The 22,923-nt window shown below is 38.5% G+C and overlaps 2 protein-coding genes across 2 annotated transcripts; both read right to left on the bottom strand.

Annotated features, from left to right (window-relative positions):
• Positions 1-6,570: 6,570 nt before the first annotated feature.
• otoa (otoancorin) lies at positions 6,571-15,679 on the bottom strand. The gene is made up of 23 exons (XM_028581108.1): positions 15,594-15,679; positions 15,414-15,475; positions 14,014-14,035; positions 13,734-13,782; positions 13,398-13,518; positions 13,091-13,153; positions 12,785-12,981; positions 12,568-12,701; positions 11,708-11,829; positions 11,458-11,597; positions 10,959-11,076; positions 10,641-10,847; positions 10,394-10,558; positions 10,117-10,257; positions 9,989-10,035; positions 9,321-9,441; positions 9,116-9,234; positions 8,837-8,978; positions 8,225-8,418; positions 8,056-8,146; positions 7,784-7,913; positions 7,480-7,676; positions 6,571-6,657 (listed from the first exon to the last, which is right to left on the bottom strand). Exons 1-22 carry the CDS (start codon positions 15,649-15,651, stop codon positions 7,510-7,512), a joined length of 2,610 nt encoding a protein of 869 aa, XP_028436909.1. The 5' UTR covers positions 15,652-15,679; the 3' UTR covers positions 6,571-6,657; positions 7,480-7,509.
• A 1,248-nt stretch (positions 15,680-16,927) lies between these two features.
• On the bottom strand, positions 16,928-22,632 carry riiad1 (regulatory subunit of type II PKA R-subunit domain containing 1). Its single transcript, XM_028581110.1, has 4 exons — positions 22,348-22,632; positions 22,132-22,208; positions 18,485-18,531; positions 16,928-17,874 (listed from the first exon to the last, which is right to left on the bottom strand). Exons 1-4 carry the CDS (start codon positions 22,426-22,428, stop codon positions 17,810-17,812), a joined length of 270 nt encoding a protein of 89 aa, XP_028436911.1. The 5' UTR covers positions 22,429-22,632; the 3' UTR covers positions 16,928-17,809.
• Between the last annotated feature and the right edge of the window lie 291 nt (positions 22,633-22,923).

Below are 22,923 nucleotides of genomic sequence, written 5' to 3'. Positions count from 1 at the left end.
TAAAACTAGAAAATTGTGAATGCTGAAAAGCTAAATTGCTGAAGCTAAACTAGATTGCTGGCATAATTGTGTAAGAAGAAGGTGAAGTAGTGAGAATAGTTGGAAAAGTGGGAATGGTTTTAATTAAAACGAATTTCTGAAATGTTGAATAATACCAATAATATAATATATAAAAGTGGAATATTATAAGTAAAAAAAAAATCATTATAGCATGTCCATAAAAAGTGATGAAAAAGTCATAGCATAGTTTATCATTTAAGTGATTAAAAAGTCATAGGATAGCATGTCGAAAAAAGTGATAAAAAAATCATTATATAGTATGTTGAAAAAAGTGATTAAAAAGTCATAGTATAGTATGTTGAAAAAAGTCATAGAATAGCATGTCGAAAAAAGTGATAAAAAAAGTCATAGCATAGTGTGTCGAAAAAGACAGTATAGTATGTTGAAAACAGTGATAAAAAAGTCCTAGTTAGTATGTTGAAAAAGTAATAAAAAAGTCATAGTATAGTATGTCAAAAAGAGTGATAAAAAAGTCATAGTATGGCATGTCGAAAAAGTGATAAAAAAGTCATAGTATAGCAAGTAGAAAAAAATGATAAAAAGTCATAGTATAGTGTCAAAAAAGACAGTATAGCATGTCGAAAAAAGTGATAAAAAGTCATAGTATAGTGTGTCGAAAAAGACAGTATAATATGTCGAAAACAGTGATAAAAAAGTCCTAGTAAAGTATGTCGAAAAAGTAATTAAAAAGTTATAGTATATATAGTATGTCGAAATAAGTCATAGTATAGCATGTCGAAAAAAGTGATAAAAAGTCATAGTATAGTGTGTCAAAAAAGACAGTATAGTATGTCGAAAAAAAGTGATAAAAAAGTCATAGTATAGTATGTCGAAATAAGTCATAGTATAGCCTCTTGAAAACAGTGATGAAAAAGTCATAGCATAGTGTGTCGAAAAAGACTTAGTATAGTATGTTGAAAACAGTGATAACAAAGTCATAGTATATATAGTATGTCGAAATAAGTCATAGTATAAAATGTCGAAAAAAGTGATAAAAAGTAAAAGTGTAGTATGTCAAAAAAAGTGATAAAAAGTCGTAGGATAGCTCGTCACAAAAAGTCATAGTATAGCATGTTGAAAAAAGTCATAAAAAAGTGATAGTATAGTATGTAGAAAAAAGTTATAAAAAGTCATAGTATAGCATGTCGAAAAAAGTGATAAAACAGTCATAGTATAGCATGTCGAAAAAAGTGATAAAAAGTCATAGTATAGCATGTCGAAAAAAGTGATAAAAAAGTCATAGTATAGCATGTCGAAAAAAGTCATAGTGTAGCATGTCGAAAAAAGTCATAGTGTAGCTTGTCGAAAAAAGTCATAGTGTAGCATGTCGAAAAAAGTCATAGTGTATGTAGCATGTCGAAAAAAGTCATAGTATAGCATGTCAAAAAAAGTCATAGTATAGCATGTCGAAAAAAGTCATAAAAAAGTGATAGTATAGTATGTAGAAAAAAGTGATAAAAAGTCATAGTATAGCATGTCGAAAAAAGTGATAAAACAGTCATAGTATAGCATGTCGAAAAAGTGATAAAAGTCATAGTATAGCATGTCGAAAAAGTGATAAAAAGTCATAGTATAGCATGTCAAAAAAGTGATAAAACAGTCATAGTATAGCATGTCGAAAAAAGTGATAAAAAGTCATAGTATAGCATGTCGAAAAAAGTGATAAAAAAGTCATAGTATAGCATGTCGAAAAAGTCATAGTATAGCATGTCGAAAAAAGTGATAAAAAGTCATAGTATAGCATGTCGAAAAAAGTCATAGTATAGCATGTCGAAAAAAGTGATAAAGTCATGGTAAAGGATGTCGAAAAAAGTGATAAAAAAGTCATAGTATAGCACGTAGAAAAAAGTGATAAAAAGTCATAGTATAGCACGTAGAAAAAATTGATAAAAAGTCATAGTATAGCATCTTGAAAAAAGTGATAAAAAGTCATAGTGTAGCATGTCGAAGAAAGTCATAGTATAGCATTTTGAAAAAAGTCATAGTATAGCATGTCGAAAAAAGTGATAAAAAGTCATAGTATAGTATGTTGAAAAAAGTCATAGAATAGCATGTCGAAAAAAGTGATAAAAAGTCATAGTATATATAGTATGTCAAAATAAGTCATAGTATAACATGTCGAAAAAAGTGATAAAAAGTAAAAGTGTAGTATGTCAAAAAAAGTGATAAAAAAGTCATATGATAACTCGTCACAAAAATTCATAGTGTAGCATGTCGAAAAAAGTCATAGTATAGCATGTAGAAAAAAGTAATAAAAAAGTCATAGTGTAGCATGTCGAAAAAAGTCATAGTGTATGTAGCATGTCGAAAAAAGTCATAGTATAGCATGTCGAAAAGAGTGATAAAAAAGTCATAGTATAGCATGTCGAAAAAAGTCATAGTATAGCATGTCGAAAAAAGTGATAAAAAAATCATAGTATAGTATGTCGAAAAGAGTGATAAAAAAGTCATAGTATAGCATGTAGAAAAAAGTGATAAAAAGTCATAGTATAGTGTGTCAAAAAAGACATAGTATAGCATGTCGAAGAAAGTCATAGTATAGCATTTTGAAAAAAGTCATAGTATAGCATGTCGAAAAAAGTGATAAAAAGTCATAGTATAGTGTGTCAAAAAAGACAGTATAGTATGTCGAAAACAGTGATAAAAAAGTCCTAGTATAGTATGTCGAAAAAGTAATTAAAAAGTTATAGCATTGTTTGTCGCAACAAACGTGGCCAGCCACTTAAAAAGTCATAGTATAGTGTATGTATTTGAGATTAACTGAAAGAGCCCTGGTAAACTTCCCATTGAAGTAGCTTAAAAAAATTCTTCGTGGTATCAATATATTGACCTTACTGTGACATACAAGTATAATTTGTGTGGCTAGATAAAAAATGTGGGCATATCAGCAATTTGAAAAACTGGTATTTAAATGATAAAATTGGCTGAAAGTATAAAACGAAAATATATCTACATTTTGACGTAAAAATAGTGTATGAGAAGTAGGAATTGTGACCATAAGAGCAAGTTAAAGAGAAAGTTTTAAGACGTTCTCTCTCCTCTGCACTGTAACTGTGACATCACCCACACTGAGCAGACCTTAAAACGCAGAAAAAAGCCTAAAGAAGCACTAAACTTAAACAGTGATAACACAAAAACTGTAAAAGACATTAAAAAGCAGAATTATTGTCTAATAGCTGAAGGTTTTTGTGAATAGTGTAAAGTTTGAATGACATCTGTAGGTAAAAGTTTCGGGGAGGAGTAGCATTTAGTGGAAGAAGCCTGAAGACGATTTAAAGATAGCTCCATTGACTTTCAATGTAAAAGAAAATAGCTTAATATTTTAAAAACTATAAATGGTGGAGAAAAGTTGAATACAAGCACAGATGTCCTGCTGCTGAATCAGCATTCACACAATAAGATGCGAAAAATCTAACAACCATAGCTGTCAGTAGGGATGCACCGAATATTCGGCCACCGAAAACTTTCGGCCGAAAATGGCCCAAAAGGGCATTTTCGGTTGTCGGCCGAAATACTTTTATCACCGAAACAATACGGCCGAAAATGTTGTGATGACGCAAACAGAAACCGCGACCTGCACGTGTGTCAGTAGCCTATCCGTTCCACCTGCAAAGCGTCTCCTAAGCAAAGATGTTGAGACGGACCACGGAGTGAAAACAATGAAAAGTACGCTCTTAGAGTCTGTCAGCACACGTTTCAGTGAGATCTATTCGGATCCTCTGCACTTTATCGCGACTGTACTTGATCCGCGTTATAAAGACCATTACTTGGATGCGGAAATAAAGCAGGGCGCACGAGAAATGATCCAGGCCGCGATGGATGCGGAGAACCCGCGTGGAGACGGAGACGGAGCGCGCACGGAGCAGCGCCCAGCGCAGGAGGAGATCAGAGCGCAGAAAAAAAAAAGACTTGTCTCTCTGCACCACATGAGGGGCATGCACCCTCGTTGTCTGATATGTTCAGTGAAATCCTGCAAGAAAGTGCCTCAAATAATAATAATAATAATAATAATAATAATAATAATAATAATAATAATAATAATAATAATAATAATAATAATAATAATAATAGGTAAGCTATTCTGTTCTTAGGCTACTATATACTGTATGTGACTATCAAATTGTAGCCATATTTCAGCTAGATATTTTTTTAATTAAACTTTAATATTAATTTATACAATTGCAATGCCTTGATTTTAGTAAAGTTAGTACACAGTCATAGCCATAAATGCAATGGTACTAATAATTGGCATAATTTCTTTCGGGGTTTCGGTTTTCGGTCTTGATTTCCTCTTTTTCGGTTTTCGGTTTCGGCCAAGAATTTTCATTTCGGTGCATCCCTAGCTGTCAGATAAATGTACTGTACTAGAGTAAAATGTACAATATTTCCCTTTGAAATGTAATGAAGTAGAAGTATAAAGTAGCATAAAATGGGAAATATTTAAGTTAAGTCCAAAAGCCTCAGTACAGTACAGTACTTGGGTACATTTACTTAGTTACTGGATTTGGCTTCCAGCTGAAAGAACAAGGTTAGAGAAATGTACTCACAGCTAAGTTGTGTGGTGGTATTAACGGGATGCAGGACTTGCTGAGAAATGAGAAGACAGACGGGTCTAAAGAAGCCAACTCTGTTGCATTCAATCCAGCTGAGGGAGAAAGAAATAGATCATCAGTATTTTGTAGGAAGCTACTGAGCACAGAACAAAACAAAAATTAAAGTTGCAAGCAGCGTTGAACAGGCCCGGGGTTACTGGCGGACCGGATCATGCGGTCGTGCACTTGCGCAACCCTCGGACACAGCGCACACGGTGGCGTGTGCGTCGATGGAAATGGTGTATTGCAAATGTTGTACCAAGTATAGGGAGCGGGGCAAACCGATAAAAACAGGAACTCTCTCCTGAGTTTGATGATACCTCACACAAGGGTATACATCAAATGGTTCAAAAGGTAAGAAATCTCTAGGAGGAGTTCGTTAAATTATAGCAGCTTGACTTTTAGGCCTACTTCCTGTTGCCAGCAGGTGGCGCTTTGACAATGAGTCAATTTTGGCCTGTTGATGTCTTCTGGGTTGGACTCTTATGAATCATGAAAACTTTTGGGCAGATTGGACAATTTACACTCGAGTTACACCCACTTGCTCTTTTGATGGCGAAACACAGAAATAAGCCGCCCGCCACGGCTAGGTCCTATGACGAAAAGTCAAGCTTTTCATAACATTTCATCTTCATGGTCTTAAGATGGCCCAGACCAAATTTGAAGTCAATCGGATGAAATATCTAGGGGGAGTTCATTAAAGTACGACACATGGAAATGGCGACAATAGCACTGATTTTGTACAGTCAATATAAAATGGCGGACTTCCTGTTGAGTTTAGGGAGTATGTCCGAGGCTTGATACATATGTGTACCATGTGTTTCATTAGTCAACATGAAACGTACAGCAGGGGCTCAATTTTTTAAGTTTCGTAGGGGGCGCTTCGTAGAGCCATTTGTGCACGCCTATCTACGAAACCCTTAAAATATAAAATTTTGCACCAGGCCTGATGCATGTGCAAAGTTTTGTGAGTTTTTGAGTGTGGGAAGGTCCCCAAAAAGGTGATTCATTGCGCAAAATAATAATTCAGTTTCAATAGGGTCTCCGCTGTAGTCGGCGCTCAGGCCCTAACTAGTTTCTGCACCAGCCAACACATCACAGTAGTTTTGAGGAATACTACAATGGGGTTTGATTTCCTGCAGAGAAGACAGAGTAGAGGTGATTATCTAACCAACAATGTTGCCCAGCTCAGACACTTGTGCTTCGGTCCAGTTTTGGGGATTTCCAAATGCAGACACAGCAAGACTTTTCAACTGCTGTGTAACATTGAAGGAGCAATGAACACCAGCCACTAAGCCCACAGCGTCCCTGTGACACAAACAAACACACACATTATAACATGGTCAGAGTATTTGATTCTGCTCTAGAGAATGCATACTCTGTGACAAAAAGCTTAAAAGAAATGCCACTGTTCATTGTGAAATCAGATTTGCTACAAAACTATTAATATTTGTTAGTAGAATTAGATATTAAAAATAGTGGGAAAAGGCATCACAACTCTTGCATGATAGCTGAGGTTAAGTAAACACGTTTAGTTGCATAAGACAGTTTGTATAGTTTTTTTTTTTTTTACGCTCTTTTGACCGATCTAAAATTAGTGAGTTCTGTGTGGTGCACACACTTGAAGGCGGTCATGTTGAGCTGCCTGATCTCGCTGGAGTTTAGGCCACAGATGAACTGGTTCAGTGCTACTATGTCTTCTGCTTTCAGGTGCATCACTGTCAGGTTGTTATATTTAGCAACACCCTTCCACACCGCCTTCATCTATTGAGATGGGTAATCTTGATTAGTAAACATCATAATAATCGGTATATACAGTAAGTCATGAGCATATCAAGCTGCTTTTATGCTTCACCTGTGACTCATTCCAGCCACAGTGGGCAATTTCCTCCAGAGCGTCCAGCAAGAAGGGGAGCTTCTCCAGGTCTGCGTTGGAGAAGCCCTGAGTTAAACATCCCATCTGCATCATCACACTCTCATTCATCTGTGACACTGCGCCAAATATCTGCACAATCACACAGAAATACCCAAATGAACCAGACTTTTACTCTGAAAATGATGTATGTTAATATCATATTACTGTATAGATTAATACTTGCAATTACAGCATAAAAAGTTCCTTATTCCCATTTTGAATGAGTTTGTATATTAATATATTTTAGTCATCAGAATACTGTTTTTTACTTTTGCCATGATTAGTAGGAGGTTGACAGGGTAAAAAAAGGGGGAGGGTTTTTTGTTGAAGGGAGGGCAGTCTGAAATGTTTGGTAGAGCTTTGGTAGAGGAGTTTCTCTAACACCAGATTTATAATGTATTTCAGTCATCCCTTGAGCTGCACAGAGTTGGGTCATGTGTACATGTGCCTGGTTTACATTGTTCAGCAAGTAGCTCTTGGTTCAAAAATAGATTGAATATTCAAGACACACTTTTCAATGTTTGCCAAAAGTTCTGGTGTGAAATGTGGTGAATATTGTGCAAATTATTGTTCTACACATTAGGTTTTAAGTTGTACATCATTTTAAATTATTTTTACATGTTAGTTTTTATGATTAAACAAGTTGTACAAATTCAACATTATTTTGAGATATTAGGGGGGATTAGGATTTTTTTTTTCAAGGGGAGGGTCCATTGAAAGTTTTTAATAAAGCTGGGAAGGACCTTGCTTTGTTAAAAAGTGAAGGTTCAGCCGCACTTCACAACAGTCCCTTATTGCAGTCACCTCACTGCCAACCCCACAATGAAACCCATCCATCCATCCATCCATCCATCCATCCATAAAATAATAATTCCTAAATGATCAGAACCAGGATCAGTGCCTCCACTATACCATAATTGCTTTTTTATTGAGCGTGGCCAGTTAATCTGGAATATAGCCAGGGACGGCGCCGAGTGTTTCTAAAGTAGCGAGGAAGGTTTCGGCTGACATCTGATCCAGCTGTGCAGCTTTCCAGTAGACGTTGTCCATTCCCAATTCTTCAATCACCTTCACGGTGAGTGCTTTACTATCATTACCAATACTGTTGGCTGAGAGAGAGGTGAGAAATAGAAAAGTACAGTAGAACATTTTTTTTTGCTTAATATCACTAACCAAGAGAAAACAACCGACAGCACACAGGATGCATCTTCCTCACCTGCTCTCTTTTTACGCGCTGCATTTGATGTGGTGGTGGTGGTGATGAGACTGAAGACTTTCTTTCTCAGGGCGTCAGAGGTCTGTTTGAGGCTCAACTTCAGGAAATAGAGAACGTCCTCCATCCAAGGCTGACAGAGACAGAGAGACGGAAAATAAACAAAAAGGTATAATGAGAAATACATACACGAATCATGGCAACCAGAAGAGCACAGTGCTGAACTACTCCATTTTGAGTGATTTATTGATGAAAATGTTATATACTTATTGCACCTTATTGGGCAGAGCAGATGTGGCATTGTCATCCAAAAGAAAGAGAGGACCCAGTGCTTCCATAGTCTCAGCTGACCAATTAGATGGATTCCTGCAGAAGATTTAAAAGAAGCGTCAGACTCTTGCTTTCTCTGCCGTAACTTCAGCATTCACAGGGAGCCGGTCCTACCCAAAAGTCTGCGTGACCAGCTGAATTATATCTGCCCTGTGGTGTTGAGGAATGTGCTGGCAGGAAGCCATGGCCTTGAGGCTGGAGTTGAAGACATTAGGGGCCATGAAGAGCAGTTGGGATGGCTGAAGCTCACACAAAAGCGGTCCAAGCCTGGACACATCCTCATTGGTCAGCTCAGATACGTTTTTCCCCTGCAAATGCACAGAAAATATCTAAGGATGTTGTTGCACACACAGACTCACAACGTGATAATAATAGGTGTGGAGCAGTAGGTACGGGCAGGTGACAATTTAAAGGAAAAACCTTAATAAAAATGTAGAGAAACATAATGAATGATGTGTCCATACAGGGCTCACTGAATGGTTTGATACGTATATTATATGGCCTTTACAGTTACCAGATCTTAACCCAAATGAAACCCTATAAAACATTTTTGACCAATGTGTCGACCACCAAATGAAGGAATATCTTTTGGTAGAGTTCCAAAGACTTGGACCATCGATGCTACCAGGAGCTGCTCTAACAGCTCCTGGTGGTTGAACACCTTACTGAGACAGTTTATGTTGGCTTTTCCTTTACTTTGTCAACCGTATGTGTCCTTGTGTGTACATTGGCCAGGCAAAGCAGAGCTCTCTGGGTAAGTGCGTGGCGAGATGGGGAACGTTGAGGTAATGAGCTCAGGTTGGCCTCCTTCATCTTGTCGAGGAAGACAGGACACACAGAATCGGGCAAATCCTTCACCTTCAAAGGCCTGGAATGTAAATAAGATAGACAGATGGAGAGCTGTTACATTTTATAAAAGATCCATCCATCCATCCATCCATCCATCCATTTTATAAAAGATTTTTTTTTTTAAATAAAGTGATATAGAGAAAAGACTTTGTTTACGGCAGGTGAAGAAGTAAGTATGTGGGAATGTTTTTCATCTCTGCCTCAGTGATGGTTTTGAAGTAGTCAGCTCTCTTTTTCTCCAAAGTTGCAAAAAGCTTTTGGGCAGCACATCCTGCCTGAAAACACATTTGTTATAAATCGGTAAAATCTACACGTGTGTTATATACATATGTGTGTACATACTGTATATACATACACATACCTGCACTTTGGAGAGCCACTGTGGAGTCTCTGAAATGGCCTGAACCATGTCTTGCGTGTCATTGTCTGCTACTTTGTTGATCATCTTACAGGTTACTCCCTGAAGGACTGAATGCAGCCTCCTGTCTCGGCCAATAATGTTTTGAATGTAAGCATGTAAAGCAATAGCAGACATGTACACACAGTAAAAAGATCTGTCTGTCTGTCTGTCTGTCTGTCTGTCTGTCTGTCTGTCTGTCTATCTATCTATCTATCTATCTATCTATCTATCTATCTATCTATAATAAGCCTGTATTAGACATTTGGTAAAGCTTACTTTGTTTTGTTCCTTTTTGGTTTTTGTGGAGACTCAGAGAGAATTTTTCTCAACATGAAGACAGTTTTTCAAGTTTTTACTGTTAATCTTTTAACATATACTAATTTCATATATGATATTTTTATATTTGGTAACCAATATTTAATTTTAAAGAGACACACTATAGATTTGAAACCAAGTTTTCAAGTGCTTTAATGACTTTAAAAATGCAACACCAATTTGAATTAACACCTCTGCTAGTCACAACAGAAACCATTTTAGCCCTGTCAGATTTTTGTTTTTGTTGCAAGGCTTTTGTATTGATTTGTATTAAATAGTGTTAGTGTTACTTTGTTCACTGCTGTATAACTTACCATTGAAGCATATTTTGATCGTGCATCTTTTTTGCCAGGAAAGCTGCCTAAGGGGAAAAAAAAACACAGTCGGAAACATCACACCAATTTTTGTGTTGTGGGAGATAGGAGGTATTCAGGGACATTACCTGTGCCTGATTCCACATTTTATCCACCACTTGGTCCAAAGAGGTGATGTTTGCTTTGTCCAGCTTGTTTAGAGGAAGGCTGCGAAGCAAAGGCCCTGACATTTTCTGCACCAGCTCTGAGGGAGCCACGTCTTGGAGAAGCTACAAGGGAAACCTTTGATTATTTCTAAAATTATGTTCACAGTATTTATAAATGGTATAACATATAAAAACAAATAATCCTTTATTTGATATCGATATCTTAATCAATAAAGTTAGCTTCTCTCTCCTTACTCACCCCCTGCAGCATGGCCATCAGCTGCCCCTTCCTCATCCGATTAGAGATGTTCTTCAGGCCCTCTGTATCATTCAGGATCTCCTTGACATGCTTGAGCACACAGCTTGGCAAACCTTCTGCAACTGACTGAAGGGCTATCAGGTCCTTACCGGACACCGATTTACACTAAGGGAAAGCAGAATGACAGTAAGTATGGAGCAAGTGAGAGCATGTGAGAGATAAGCTCCCAGCAGCCATGTAGGCTCACCTCCTTGCCCAGCAGTTTCTGGACCAGGGTGCGCTGATGGCCTCGTTTCCATGGGACGGTGTAGTTTTGGACAAATTCCTTGAGAACTTTGTCAGGGATCTCGGACAGTTGTTTAGACGACAGCAAGTTAACGCTGCTACCCAGACTGAGTAATGCTTTAGGGCTGCTGGCATTTGACATCACAGACTTGACAAGAGCTTTCTTCAGCTTGAGTCAGGAGAGGAAAAAAAAAGACCAATGGATTACTGAGAATCATGACATTTTGTTACTCCTGTCTTGGCTGAGGGGGACATGGGTGAAAGTTTGGGTAAGTAATACCTGTGTGATTTTGGGGTTGCTGCCATCATCGCAGTTGTTAAGCTCAGAGAGGAGTTTCCGGCTGAGGTCAGGAGTCAAGTCTAGAGCAGCGGAATAATGACAGGCCAGTATGCCGAGCCTGACAAGGTTCAAAGACAAAAATGTAGTGATAATTCCAACCTTGAAATTGAATAAGCTCTCTATAGTATAATGCCAAGTACCATCATTTGTATACAGAATTATTATGAGTGTATTTTTCTCTCTCTTATAATGAGTGAGTGTCTGTAATAATACTCTCTCTCATATATATTACTAAGACCTTATTTTACCTTATAAAACCCCAAAGCTACCCCAAAGATCACACATTCAGGGTAAACAGTGTTTTTTATGTATTCAGTTTATATTTTATCATTGTTTTTTACTGTAAAGCAATTTGAAACTATGTTTTGAAAGGTGCTATATAAATAAAGTTGTTATTATTATGCACTAATAATGTACACATTCACGCACTAATACATACTTGTCCACATTCTCAGCAAACGTCTTTCCACCGAAGCACTCTTGAAATTTTTTGAAAAACTTCTCGCCCAGGCTGGGTTTCATGTCAGTGGTCATACTCGTGGCGGATTTGAACTTGGCTGAGCGGAAGTATTCACACAGCTAGAAGAGAAAGTGAAGGAAACAAACCCAATAGAGCAACAAATTAAAATCTTGTCATTTGCTATTCCCAGTTTCATTTGCTCTTCATCCTTCTTTGCAGACCCACTTACCTGTTCTTTGGGAGAAGAATCAACATCGTTTGGTGCTAAACGGGAGACGTATGGTCCCATCATGTTCAATGCATCCAAGTTCAGCCATTCCAGTTTTCCAGGTTTGCAGCACTGCATCGGCACTACATAGTAAATGAGGCTGTTACAAGTCACATTCATGCTTAACAGAAAAGTGACGTCAGGAAAAAGGCAGGAAACAAGACTTCACAACGACCCATAAAGGATTTATGGGTAAGATGTGGGTGTTTGCTGTACCAATAATTGTCGCCAGTGCTGGAGACTTTCACTTGCCTGTAACACTTGACGTGGTCTTTGATTTGCATGATTTCCTGGATCCAAGTCCCATCTAAACAAATTTGCAAACATGCAAACTGCGTGCCACAAACACACCTAACAGACGAAGCGTTTTTCCAACACAAACAATCCACCACTGTACTTGCTTTGCTCTCATCACACCTTTTTTTGTTTTTTTGTTGTCATTGTTTTGTTTAATGACAAAGGCTTGTTTACCTCCCGCTCTTCCTCTCTGTCTCTGTTATTTTTATCTGGTTTACTTTATTTCAGCTGCTTCAGTCACATTTTTTCTCTTTTTAACTGCAGCTTCTTCATCTCTTGAGTGCTTGTGTTTCCCCTTTACGTTGTCACTTCGACTTTAGAAGGGGTACTGAAGGTCTTCCTTTCGATCTTTACCACTTTGTGCTCCCTCTTTTTTTATAGCTTCTGGGCTTTCATCTTTCCGTTTAACATAAGAATATTAATGTATCTGTTTTTGTTATGAATAGTTATACTGTAGTATTTCTGACTAGATTTCATTGTAGAAAGTGTTTTTTTTGACATTATGGGCTTAACTTATTTCTTACTTGATTTGGAGTCAGAAGGTGGGATCATTGTACAGTTGAAGTAATTCTGGGTGATCTGCTCTTTTCCCCATTTTACCACTTCAGTCCTTTGGTCTTTAGACATGTCACTATACACCTCCCTCAGCATCGCCATCCTGGAAATGACCACCAATTTTACAATTTTAAGAAAAGCTGCTGAGAGACAGTGGACCAAGTAATTGAATAAAAGCACACTCACATCTTTTTCAGGTGTTCGCGCATTCCTACATTGGTAGGAAGGTTCACTTCTCTTAAAGGCATACCCTGCAGCGCAGGTTTGGCAGCCCACAGCAATGTGTCATAGTCATCTAAGGTCATGTTGTTTCCACTCTGTGAGGTCAAAGTTGCCCAGGACAGAGGGGCCACAAATGCTTGCATGTAACATGCAGATGCCACCTGAGGGAACGAGAGAGATGGCAGGAATCATGAGACTGCCAGAGAGTTGCATTGGTTTATGATCATGTTTTCTTTTCTTAAGATCTTGGCATTAGTGGGGAGTACTGACAGAGGAGTTCCTCATCAGCTTGATCATGGTTGGAAGATTGCTGAAATTACACATCTCGTTTGTCTAAAAAAGATATAGAGAGAAAAGAGACAACTAATGCATGCTGGCTAACACAGGTACAACTAAGACAACTGATGAATAAAATGACCCATCAGCCATTAACATAAATATTTGAATGCTGCAAATAATCAATAGCCAACAATTATGTACAGAATTTTTATGTGAAGTAATCTAATGTGGTTTCAGTGATTGAGTGTGTGTGTGTGTGTGTGTGTGTGTGTGTGTGTGTGTGTGTGTGTGTTCACACCATTTTATTGACTTGTGGGTTTTTGTTGGCTCCATCAGGAAAGACTGACTGCATGACATTGACAAATGTAGATAGGAGGGTGTCAGATTGCTTAGAGTTTCTGTATGCCATAGGCAAGTCACTGAGAGAGAAACAAGAGATTTTGGTGAGTAGAAATAGTTTTAAAATTAGATGTTGATTCATTTCATCCTTTATTCATCCAGTAAAATTCCATTTTCGCCTTTTTCAGCAACACTTACAATACAATACATATCTTCAGTCATATATATATTTTTTTTAAGAAAATTAACCAAACACACAACAGGGACCCACACAGACACACACTTACAGAATTACCTGTTATTGAAGATAGTTTTCAGCTGCATCAACATAGGCGCCGGGTATCCTGTAACATAGCAACCCTCCATATTTACATGTTGAACAGGTCAAACACATCAGTACTGGTCTTTGCCATGTATTAGTTGTGACTCACGTTACATAGGGCACTCATAATGCGTGCAAACATTCTCTCACATTCATACACTAAGGACTGTGATTAGGCAAACATGTGATTTGTCTTTTCCTCTCTCTCACACAAATTCATTTGATAAAAAAAGTGCATTGAGAGTTCCCTCACCCTTCATTAGGCACTTCCTCATCTGATAGAAAAAGACAGAACAAACATCATCAGATGATTAAGGTAAGATATTTACTGTTTAAAAACGGGTTGGAAAATTACTAAAACTGTGCTAACAATGTAAAACATGATATGAGGCCCAAAGGTGACAGTCGTGGTGTAGAATAGACTGATGGAAACCGCTACTGACATGGAGCTGTGATGTTCTGTAAAAGCGTAGGACACAGTGGGTGTTCATGGAGATGAAACAAGATGAAGGTACCGATGTGCAAGTAGGTCATAGTACACAATTATTTTACTCTCTGTGACAGAATGGAATTCACCGTTTTTTGTTAAACTTGATTATTTTACAAATAAAAAGATGTTTATAAATTTAGATAGTTAATACTTTGTCAATGGTTAATCATTGTTTTGTAAACCATCTATAGACATACATACATAGACATACGATTGACTCCCTGACGAAGGCTTGCATGCCGAAACGCGTCGGAGTATTTTAAGATTTATGATGACCAAGCCATAAATAAATTCAATTCAATTCAATTTTATTTATAGTATCAAATCATAACAAAAGTTATCTCGAGACACTTTACAGATAGAGTAGGTCTAGACCACACTCTATAAATTCCAAAAGCCCAACAATTACAGTAATTCCCTCAAGAGCAAGCATTAGCAGTGGCTATTGCGACAGTGGCAAGAAAAAACTCCCTTTTAGGAAGAAACCTCGGCAGACCCAGACTCTTGGTAGGCGGTGTCTGACGGGCCGGTTGGGGGCGTGATGAACAGTGGTGATAACAGTCACATTAGAAGTCACATTGACTTTGAAGGTTATCGTGGAAGTTCATGTCATAGCAGGGCACATCGTGTCATACTGAGTATTGCAGTCTCCTATACCGGATCCTGACTACTCTGTGCATAGGAACATCACAGCAGGGCGTAGCGGGATGTAACGTGGCGCTGCAGAGCACGGGTGGAGGCTGCGGATGCAGCAGGACGCAGCAGGATGCAGCCGGGAAATGCAGAGAATCGAATAAAGGCTTTGTATTTTTCTAAAAGAGAGTGCCTTGGAGTTCCCTTATTGGTTTCTACATCTATAAACATTTTTGGGATGCTATTATAAAGTTGCAAGTAATGCTTCTAATAATTAGTTAATGATTAAAAAGTGGTTTATAAAGCATAATGTAAAAAAAATTTTTTTGGTGATCTATAAAAGAGATGATTATTTGTAAAACTTGATTCCCATAAATGCTTGCATCTACATACCCATCATCACTGTCCTGCACAACATTAGAATGACTTCAGGAATGGAAAAACACAATGTGATGATGATCAAATATTATTATTGCAAAAGACAGCTATCTTTGCCTGAGAAAACGGACAAAAATAAATTAGGTACATACCAGTTTTTGGGCCATGTCTGTGAAGTCACATTTATTTGCAGGCAACTCTTTTGGTGGCGTGGCTGAACAGGTAGTAATGAATAATTATGAAAAGACACACATGTATGAACTCATTAACAACATGCATGCATTTGGCCAGTTACAAGAGGAGATGATGCATGTGATGGTGTTGCAGCTTACCCAAAGCTTCACAGGCCACGATGAGTAGAAAGAAAAATGGTCTTCCTTTTGTGGCCATGCTAAAAAAGACCTGCCTGCCTGTTGAAGATGAGGACATCTTTCAAAGTGGGAATTAGTATCAACACATATTACAAGTGATTTGCATTCTTTGCATTTGGTTTCTTTCCATAACAGAAAAAAAGTTATCACGTTTTATTAGTTCTCTGGTTGTTATGGAACCTGAATCTAAGCGAGCCACATCCAGTTTTCTGACATACCTCCTCCTCTGAGGATTTGTGATCTAGTTACCACCTTTGTTTCTCATCCTATGGGAGGCTCCCCTGACTTTGGATAATAACATGCTGTGAAAAACATGTTCAGAACGTACATGATGTACTTCTGCTTTTCCCTTCTTACTCCATTCCTTCTGCACAAACACCCGTTGTTCCATCTAAAGCATTTTCATATTTTGCCTTCATTTTCATATTTTGCCTTCATTTAATTTGCGTTTGCTTCCCATTGATTTGACTTCTCATTTAAATATGCCCAATGATGACCACAAACGGTGGAGGAAAAATAAGAAAAATATAATAATGATTACCTCTTAAATAACACATGGTCCCAAGACCTTATATAGACTCTTGTAAAGTCAGACAAGAATGTCTAATTACTGTATATATTTGCTGGTTATATAATCACAGATATTCATTATTCATCATAAAATAACCATTGAAACAAAAAGACATGTATTATCAGTATTCATTTCAGCAATGGTACTGCTTCAACATAATTACATACCTGACACTATCAACACATCACAAAGACTGAAAAAGAAAATAAAGGACTTGATTTGTGTTATAATTTGTTATTACTTACAGAATCTGCGTCTGCTCCCTGGTAGAGTCTAGAAACAACACAATTTTAAAAAACAGGATATCGACAAAGTGAAGATGTGCGTGTTGTTCCTCTGCCTCTTTCTCACGTCTGATGTGAGTTGGCTGGGTGGTTACCTGTCCTCAGTCAAAGCAGGTGCATGGTACTGATGCTATACAGTATATGTGTGTGTGTGTGTGTGTGAGTGTGTGCATGTGTGTGTGTGTGAGAGAGAGAGAGAGAGAGACAGACAGACAGACAGACAGGGGTTATAAAATATTTGTATGTCAACCAAGAAATGAACAAACCATTATTAGACAAAGGGAAGATAACCCTATAAAAGTTGTTGAAGGATTCTTATCGAGTGAAAAAACTACAGCATTCATTCAAATTTTTTCAGAAAACCAAACAAATCTGACACAATGATACACAAAGCTGAGAGACAAGTTGACAGTAGATCATAAAGGAATGAGTCTTGGTTGTATGAGAAGTTGTACATTTATTTTTGAGGTTATATAACAGTGATAATTATTTATTAGACCATACATCATGTCAATTCACAGCAATGGCTGTTACGCCAAATAAATGACCTAGCCAAAAACAAACAAAGGAAGATAACTACATGGTAAAAGCTCAATTAACAGTAGCTTTTGAAAATTTAGCGGTGATACCAAACACACTTAAATGTTAAGGCCACTGCAGGTGCAATTCTGATGTCGGCTAGATGCTAAATCCAGTTCAGTGGGAAAACCCCACATTAATCTCAGACATTCCATGTCAGTAAACTTTCTCCATAACATTTTTACTTGTTTTCACAGTCTATAATTTTTCTTTCCCACATAAATGTGAATCTAATTTTCCAATGGCACAAAAATGAATATGTATATAAAATGAGGAACAGGATATAAAACATCAGAAAAAGAATATGAGAGAAGACAGACAGAAAAGAGAAAAACTGACTACTGACTATAGTATGTCCACTCAACAACTGGGACCACAATGCAGACCACAAAGACTGATGGTTCTGGTGGAAAAGGTAGTTGCAAGCAGTTAACAAACTAGAGCTTTCAGTATATCCCTTCACAATCACATTGGTGATGTGACAACATGATGTGACAAATAGCACAGTGTACTGTGTGTGTAATACACACAAGACATTCTCTTCTCATTAACCTTTAATCACACTCATTAGGAACCGCCGTTACCATCTTCCCTATTAACCAACTTCCCGTGTGTGTATGATAGGAAATCTGACATTACAAACAATTACTGGACTAACGCAAATGTATATGTGTCTTTGTTGTTACTAAAATAGAGTCCATACATGAAAGACACAAAGGAGAAGCACCGTGACTGGGTGTGTTTCACTTCATGTTTCCTTCCATTTTGGAGCCAATAACTGCATGGAGGTTTGGGTTGGTGAAGTAATCTGAAAAAGACCATTGACACTTGTTAGTGGGTAAAAATTAAGCATGTGTGCATTAACAGTATTTTTTTTATTTGGATCCCCATTAGTTATTACCTTGGCAACAACTACACTTCCTTGGGTACGTATAAAGGATAAGGCTAGAGTTATTTCAGATTTTTCCTTTTAGATTTTTATCATCAACAAATTCCACAAAACTAAAACCAACTATGCATTAGTCCATTCTCTCATATTTTCTGATGTCCCTACCCTGTCAGTGGCACTCCCTTTCAGTGGCCACAGTCCCATTAATTTCTACTAGATATAAGTTGATCTTTAAAAATGCCTCAAAAAGTAAAAAATTTTTAAAAGGCTCAGAAAAAAAACCCTAAAGCAGTTGGGCACATACGTTTTTAGCGGTTGTTATTTAAACTACATAGAGTCAAAAGTGCATTTGTTTCGGTATATTATCGGGCTTTGGCAACACAGATAAAAATTGTTAGTAGGATCAATTTATTGTTGTCTTTTCAAGGGACAACTCAATAAAATTACATCATAAACAAACGTGACATAGATAACAATCGACCATGTATGTGTGTGTGTGTGCGTGTGTGAGTCTGTATATACAACTTACCTGCAGCAAATTCACAGATGTCAGCAGGCATTTTAAGAAGCACATCTCTGTGAGAGGACAGGAAATGTGAATAGTAACTGCACAACTACAGTATGGCACCTGTTAAGGAGACTGTGTGAGTGATTTAAAACTAAAAGTTCACATTAAAAAGTGATAAGGGATGCAGATATTCCTCAGATATACTCGCTGCCTGAGGCAGAAGAATCTGGGACTAAAGGCTGTTTCTTTAAAAGAAGCTGCATAGAGGCTTAAAGCCCATGTTGCAGGGTTTATTTTCTAACGATTTTTGCAACTTGCTTGTTGGTAATAAACATTTAAACTGTTACCAAACAACATCAAATACAATGGATAACACAAAACGGAATAAAATACGAAAAAGTAGTACTTTTTTACAGTGGTTTCTCCTTCCCCCCACAATGCATTGCATGACGTCACGTTGGGGAGACGACTTATATACTGTCGAGACGACAGGCGAAAGCCCCGTCTCGGTTCACTGTCCCGGGCGCGATATTACGAATCCCACTATGGCCACGCCAAGACGCGCCCTTCAATAGCATTCACACGCTACTATTGGCCAGGCGTCCATGCTTACATGTACAGGTCCTATCCCCTAACCCTAACCTTAACCACTCGAGGTGAAATGCCTAACCCCAACCAAATCATAGTGGGATTCGTAATTTTGCGTCCCGGTCACGGTTTCTGCCACTTATCTGGCCAAATATGGCTTTTGGTCTCGACCGAGTCAATGTGTCTTTATTATGTGTATAATAATATTGGGGGGGAAGTGAAAGGCAGCTTGGACGGGGATGCTGTTCGGCTTTTCACAAGTTTAAACAGCTAGCTAACGCTACGCCGACGTTTGCTAACGTTAGCGCAACAGTGTTAGCTTGGACTGCTAGTTAAATACCGGTATTACAACTGCCTTCGGAGCTACGTTGTCAACACAATACATGTGGCATTAGTGCTCCTTTTGTGCCATACTTTTATTGAATGAAATATTAAGCTTCGCTCCTACGAAATAGGTGTTTTTTTTGTAACATTACACACAAAGCTAACTGGCTATAGTTAGCCTGGACGTATGCTAGCGGGATGAGCTAACGTTTCGTAGCCAACCAGCAACTTCGGCAATCGGCAGTAGATTCGGCGAGCTAACCGCGACAGTATGTTGCCCACAATCAACCTCTGCTGTTAAAAGCAGTCAATCTGCAGTGTTGTTTGAAATGGAGACACATGGATGTGTTAGCTGTCGAGGTTAGCTCGCCGAAGCTGCTTGCTGGCTATGCAACGTTAGCTAATGTCCGCTAGCATACGTACAGGCTAACTATAACCAGTTAGCTTTGTGTGTAACTAACAAAAAACATCTTGTATGAGCGAAGTTTAACGTTTCATTCAATAAAGTTATGGTACAAAAAGAGCACTAACGACAAGTCTTATGTTGACAACGTGGACGCAGATATAGGAAACTCCGAAGGCAGTTGTAATATTTACCTATCCGGCTGCGATATTACGAATCCCACTATGGCCACGCCAAGTCCCGCCCTTCACACACTACTATTGGCCAGGCGTCCATGCTTACATGTACAGGTCCTATCCCCTGACCAATCCCCTAACCCTAACCTTAACCACTCGAGGTGAAATGCCTAACCCCAACCAATCGAGCCGTTTCGTAGGGCGGGTCTTGGCGTGGCCATAGTGGGATTCGTAATTTTGCTATCCGGCTAGACTAACGCTGTTGCGCTGTTAGCGAAACGTCGGCGTAGCGTTAGCTAGCTGTCTGAACTTGTGAAAAGCTGAACAGCATCCCCGTCCAAGTAATACATAAACACCAGGCAAATATGTTGTTACTGGAGCTAGTAGGCTACCATCAAAACGTGAGATATCTAATCATGATATCAATCATATTTATGTGTTTACAACCATCGGGGGATTTCACAGTTGGGACTGGCAAGTTAGCACGATGACTTGTATTTTCTAGATCTAGATAAGTTTACCGGTACTTATCTGAACTAACGACGTGATCACTGTCACTAGATATAAATAAAACATTGACTTTCACTTGGTGCTGTTCACTGACATAAGGCTCGTTCGAGATGAACTGCGCCTCGCCTGTAAAGTAGACGAGAGCAGGCGGCAGCAGCGGGGGGGCGGGGACAAAAGTCCGCTCTCAAATCGGACAGTTTTCCAGCTGATTCCAGCAGCATTCAGGCTGAACAGGAAGTGACACAAACACTGTGGTCCGATTCCGATTTAATAAAATGTTATCAGACCCATTTATCAGCTCCTACACAGTCTCCAGTTGATTTTATTATGACAGAGTAGCTGTCAGAATGCTCTACATGTGATCTGTTGCTGATTTTAGTCTCTCTGACTTCTAAACGTAACTATCGGCCTCACAACAGGTGTTCTGTACAGAATAAGCCTTTAAATCAGACAAATAGCAATTAAAATCCCTCCGATTAAAAATCAATAAAAAAGTTTATATAAAACGTCGTCATGTTGAGTCGATTCTGAACCAATCAGCTGTTCGATCAGCTGAGAGGCCGGCGTTTCCCAGCATGCCCTGGGTCCGCCTGCGTCCGCCTGGCTCTTGCAGTTGGTGAAAAGCTACTGCGCTACCATAGACAGTATGGTGCGCTACCTGCGTCTCAGAACTGTGGCCGCCTCGGTCTCGTGAGATTATCGTTGCCCATGTGTGCATGACGTCAGAGCAAGTCGGGATCAAGTCGGACACAAATCTAACCGGCATGCATTGGGCGGCGATCGCCGGTGATTGATTCTGCGCAGATCTGGCTCATCTCGAACGAGCCTATAGTTCTAGCGATAGTCATAGACAGTATATAAGGTTCTAGTACTAGCCTGATACACGTCCCAACGTGACGTCATCACCGAATTTCGGAAAAAAACACTAATACCACAAACGAGAAAAACCTGACAAAAACTGGCCTTTAACACTATTTGGAGACATTTTTAACAATGATATACATATATTGAGTGCTATATGTACCTATTAATCAACAGTGGTGGTTAACCTGCAACATGGGTTTTAAGACACATTAACCTAAAAGCAGCCCAGACTTTGAGTTAATTTGTTTGTGAATGAATACATATGGTCAGATTTGAGCAAATGAAGCATATTCTGGTAAATAACATGATGTTGTATATAGTAAAATAGGTCACATACACATGTAAAACATATTTGCATTAACCTTTACTTGATAAGGCTCTAATACATTTTTTTAAAGCACATAGTTGGGCCTTTTAGAATATACTGAAATATCAATTTGCCTAGGGGAAAATCCTTCTGTCACACATGTAGCCTAAATACAGTAGGACCTACTGTTAATATATGTTATTCCCTTAAGGTTGCCTCTATTGTTTATTTGCTGGTTTCTTTTATCATACCTTCTATTAAATAGTTAGCAATGAAAAGGAGGACACTACACTAAGATTAGGAGGAGACACAAGATCAGATTTCTTACAGATATTTACAAAGGCTGGCATTGATAAATTTGGATTTATTTTATCCTTGAAAGAGCTTGAGCATGTTGGATTTCTTTTTGCCTCAGTCTCGATTAACTAGCAATAAAAAAAGTAAAGATTACCAGCATACACCGTGAGCAAAAACAACAAAAGATGAGTTAACTGACCTCAGAAAGTCGCCTATCAATACCTCTACTTCTGGATGCGACCTCAAATAATTCTCGTTGTCGATTCTCGTCTTAATCTGAGAATCAAAATAAAATGCATGTCAGGCTTGCTAATCAACAGCATTCAAATCAAGCTGCAGTTTGTGGCTAGCTAACGTTAATGTAGCTAGAGTTAGCTTTTTAGCGCAGTAAAATTCCCCCGGGTGTTAACGTTACCTTGAACTGTTGCAGTTTCTCTTGCTGTTCAGCACTTAATACACCGACGTCTAGTTTCGCCAAACTGCCCTTTCCAGCCATCTTTTCTCTACAGATCGTCCGTCTGATGATTTACCTTACCACTTACTGGCAGCCTAAAAGTGGTATTTAAACGTTTGAAGCCATATTACGCAGAAAAAATAGTCGCCTGTTACTGACAAAGCTGAGGTCTGGTAACAACTGTTGCTATGGAAACGACCGCCAGCAATTAAGGGCTTTGTCCGCGAGGTGGCAGCAGATGAAAGGATAACAGACTGGAGCTGGATAACTAGTTTTTCACTGAAGATCATCAACTTTTCTATCATATTAAAAGGTGTTCCCTGAATCTCTTTCCGGAGGATGGTTGACTGGGGAACTGTTTAGATTTAGCTACATTGTCATTAAAAACTATTTAAAAGATCCTTTTGATTTTTGTCTTTTCGTATCCCAACATGCTGTTGGGCCTGTAACTCCCTGTTCCTTCCACTCCCTGCGCAATGCGTACACTTTCCCAATGCTTTCTAGACTAGAAATCTACATGACCGTAGTTTTAGAATT

The sequence above is a fragment of the Perca flavescens genome, chromosome 6 (genome assembly GCF_004354835.1).
Source record: "Perca flavescens isolate YP-PL-M2 chromosome 6, PFLA_1.0, whole genome shotgun sequence".
NCBI classification, from domain to species: Eukaryota; Metazoa; Chordata; class Actinopteri; order Perciformes; family Percidae; genus Perca; species Perca flavescens.
This window is presented reverse-complemented; position numbering and strand designations above follow the sequence as displayed.

Excerpts from the sequence above, each read along its gene's own strand:
- riiad1 (XM_028581110.1), bottom strand. The coding sequence starts at position 22,428 with ATGGCTGGAAAGGGCAGTTTGGCGAAACTAGACGTCGGTGTATTAAGT. Across the intron at positions 18,532-22,131 it reads TTGATAGGCGACTTTCTGAG|AGATGTGCTTCTTAAAATGC; the intron begins GTCAGTTAACTC and ends GTCCTCTCACAG. Across the intron at positions 17,875-18,484 it reads CATCTGTGAATTTGCTGCAG|ATTACTTCACCAACCCAAAC; the intron begins GTAAGTTGTATA and ends GGTCTTTTTCAG.
- otoa (XM_028581108.1), bottom strand. The coding sequence starts at position 15,651 with ATGGCCACAAAAGGAAGACCATTTTTCTTTCTACTCATCGTGGCCTGT. Across the intron at positions 13,783-14,013 it reads GAGGAAGTGCCTAATGAAGG|GATACCCGGCGCCTATGTTG; the intron begins GTGAGGGAACTC and ends GCTATGTTACAG. Across the intron at positions 11,077-11,457 it reads TTTGCTGAGAATGTGGACAA|GCTCGGCATACTGGCCTGTC; the intron begins GTATGTATTAGT and ends GAACCTTGTCAG.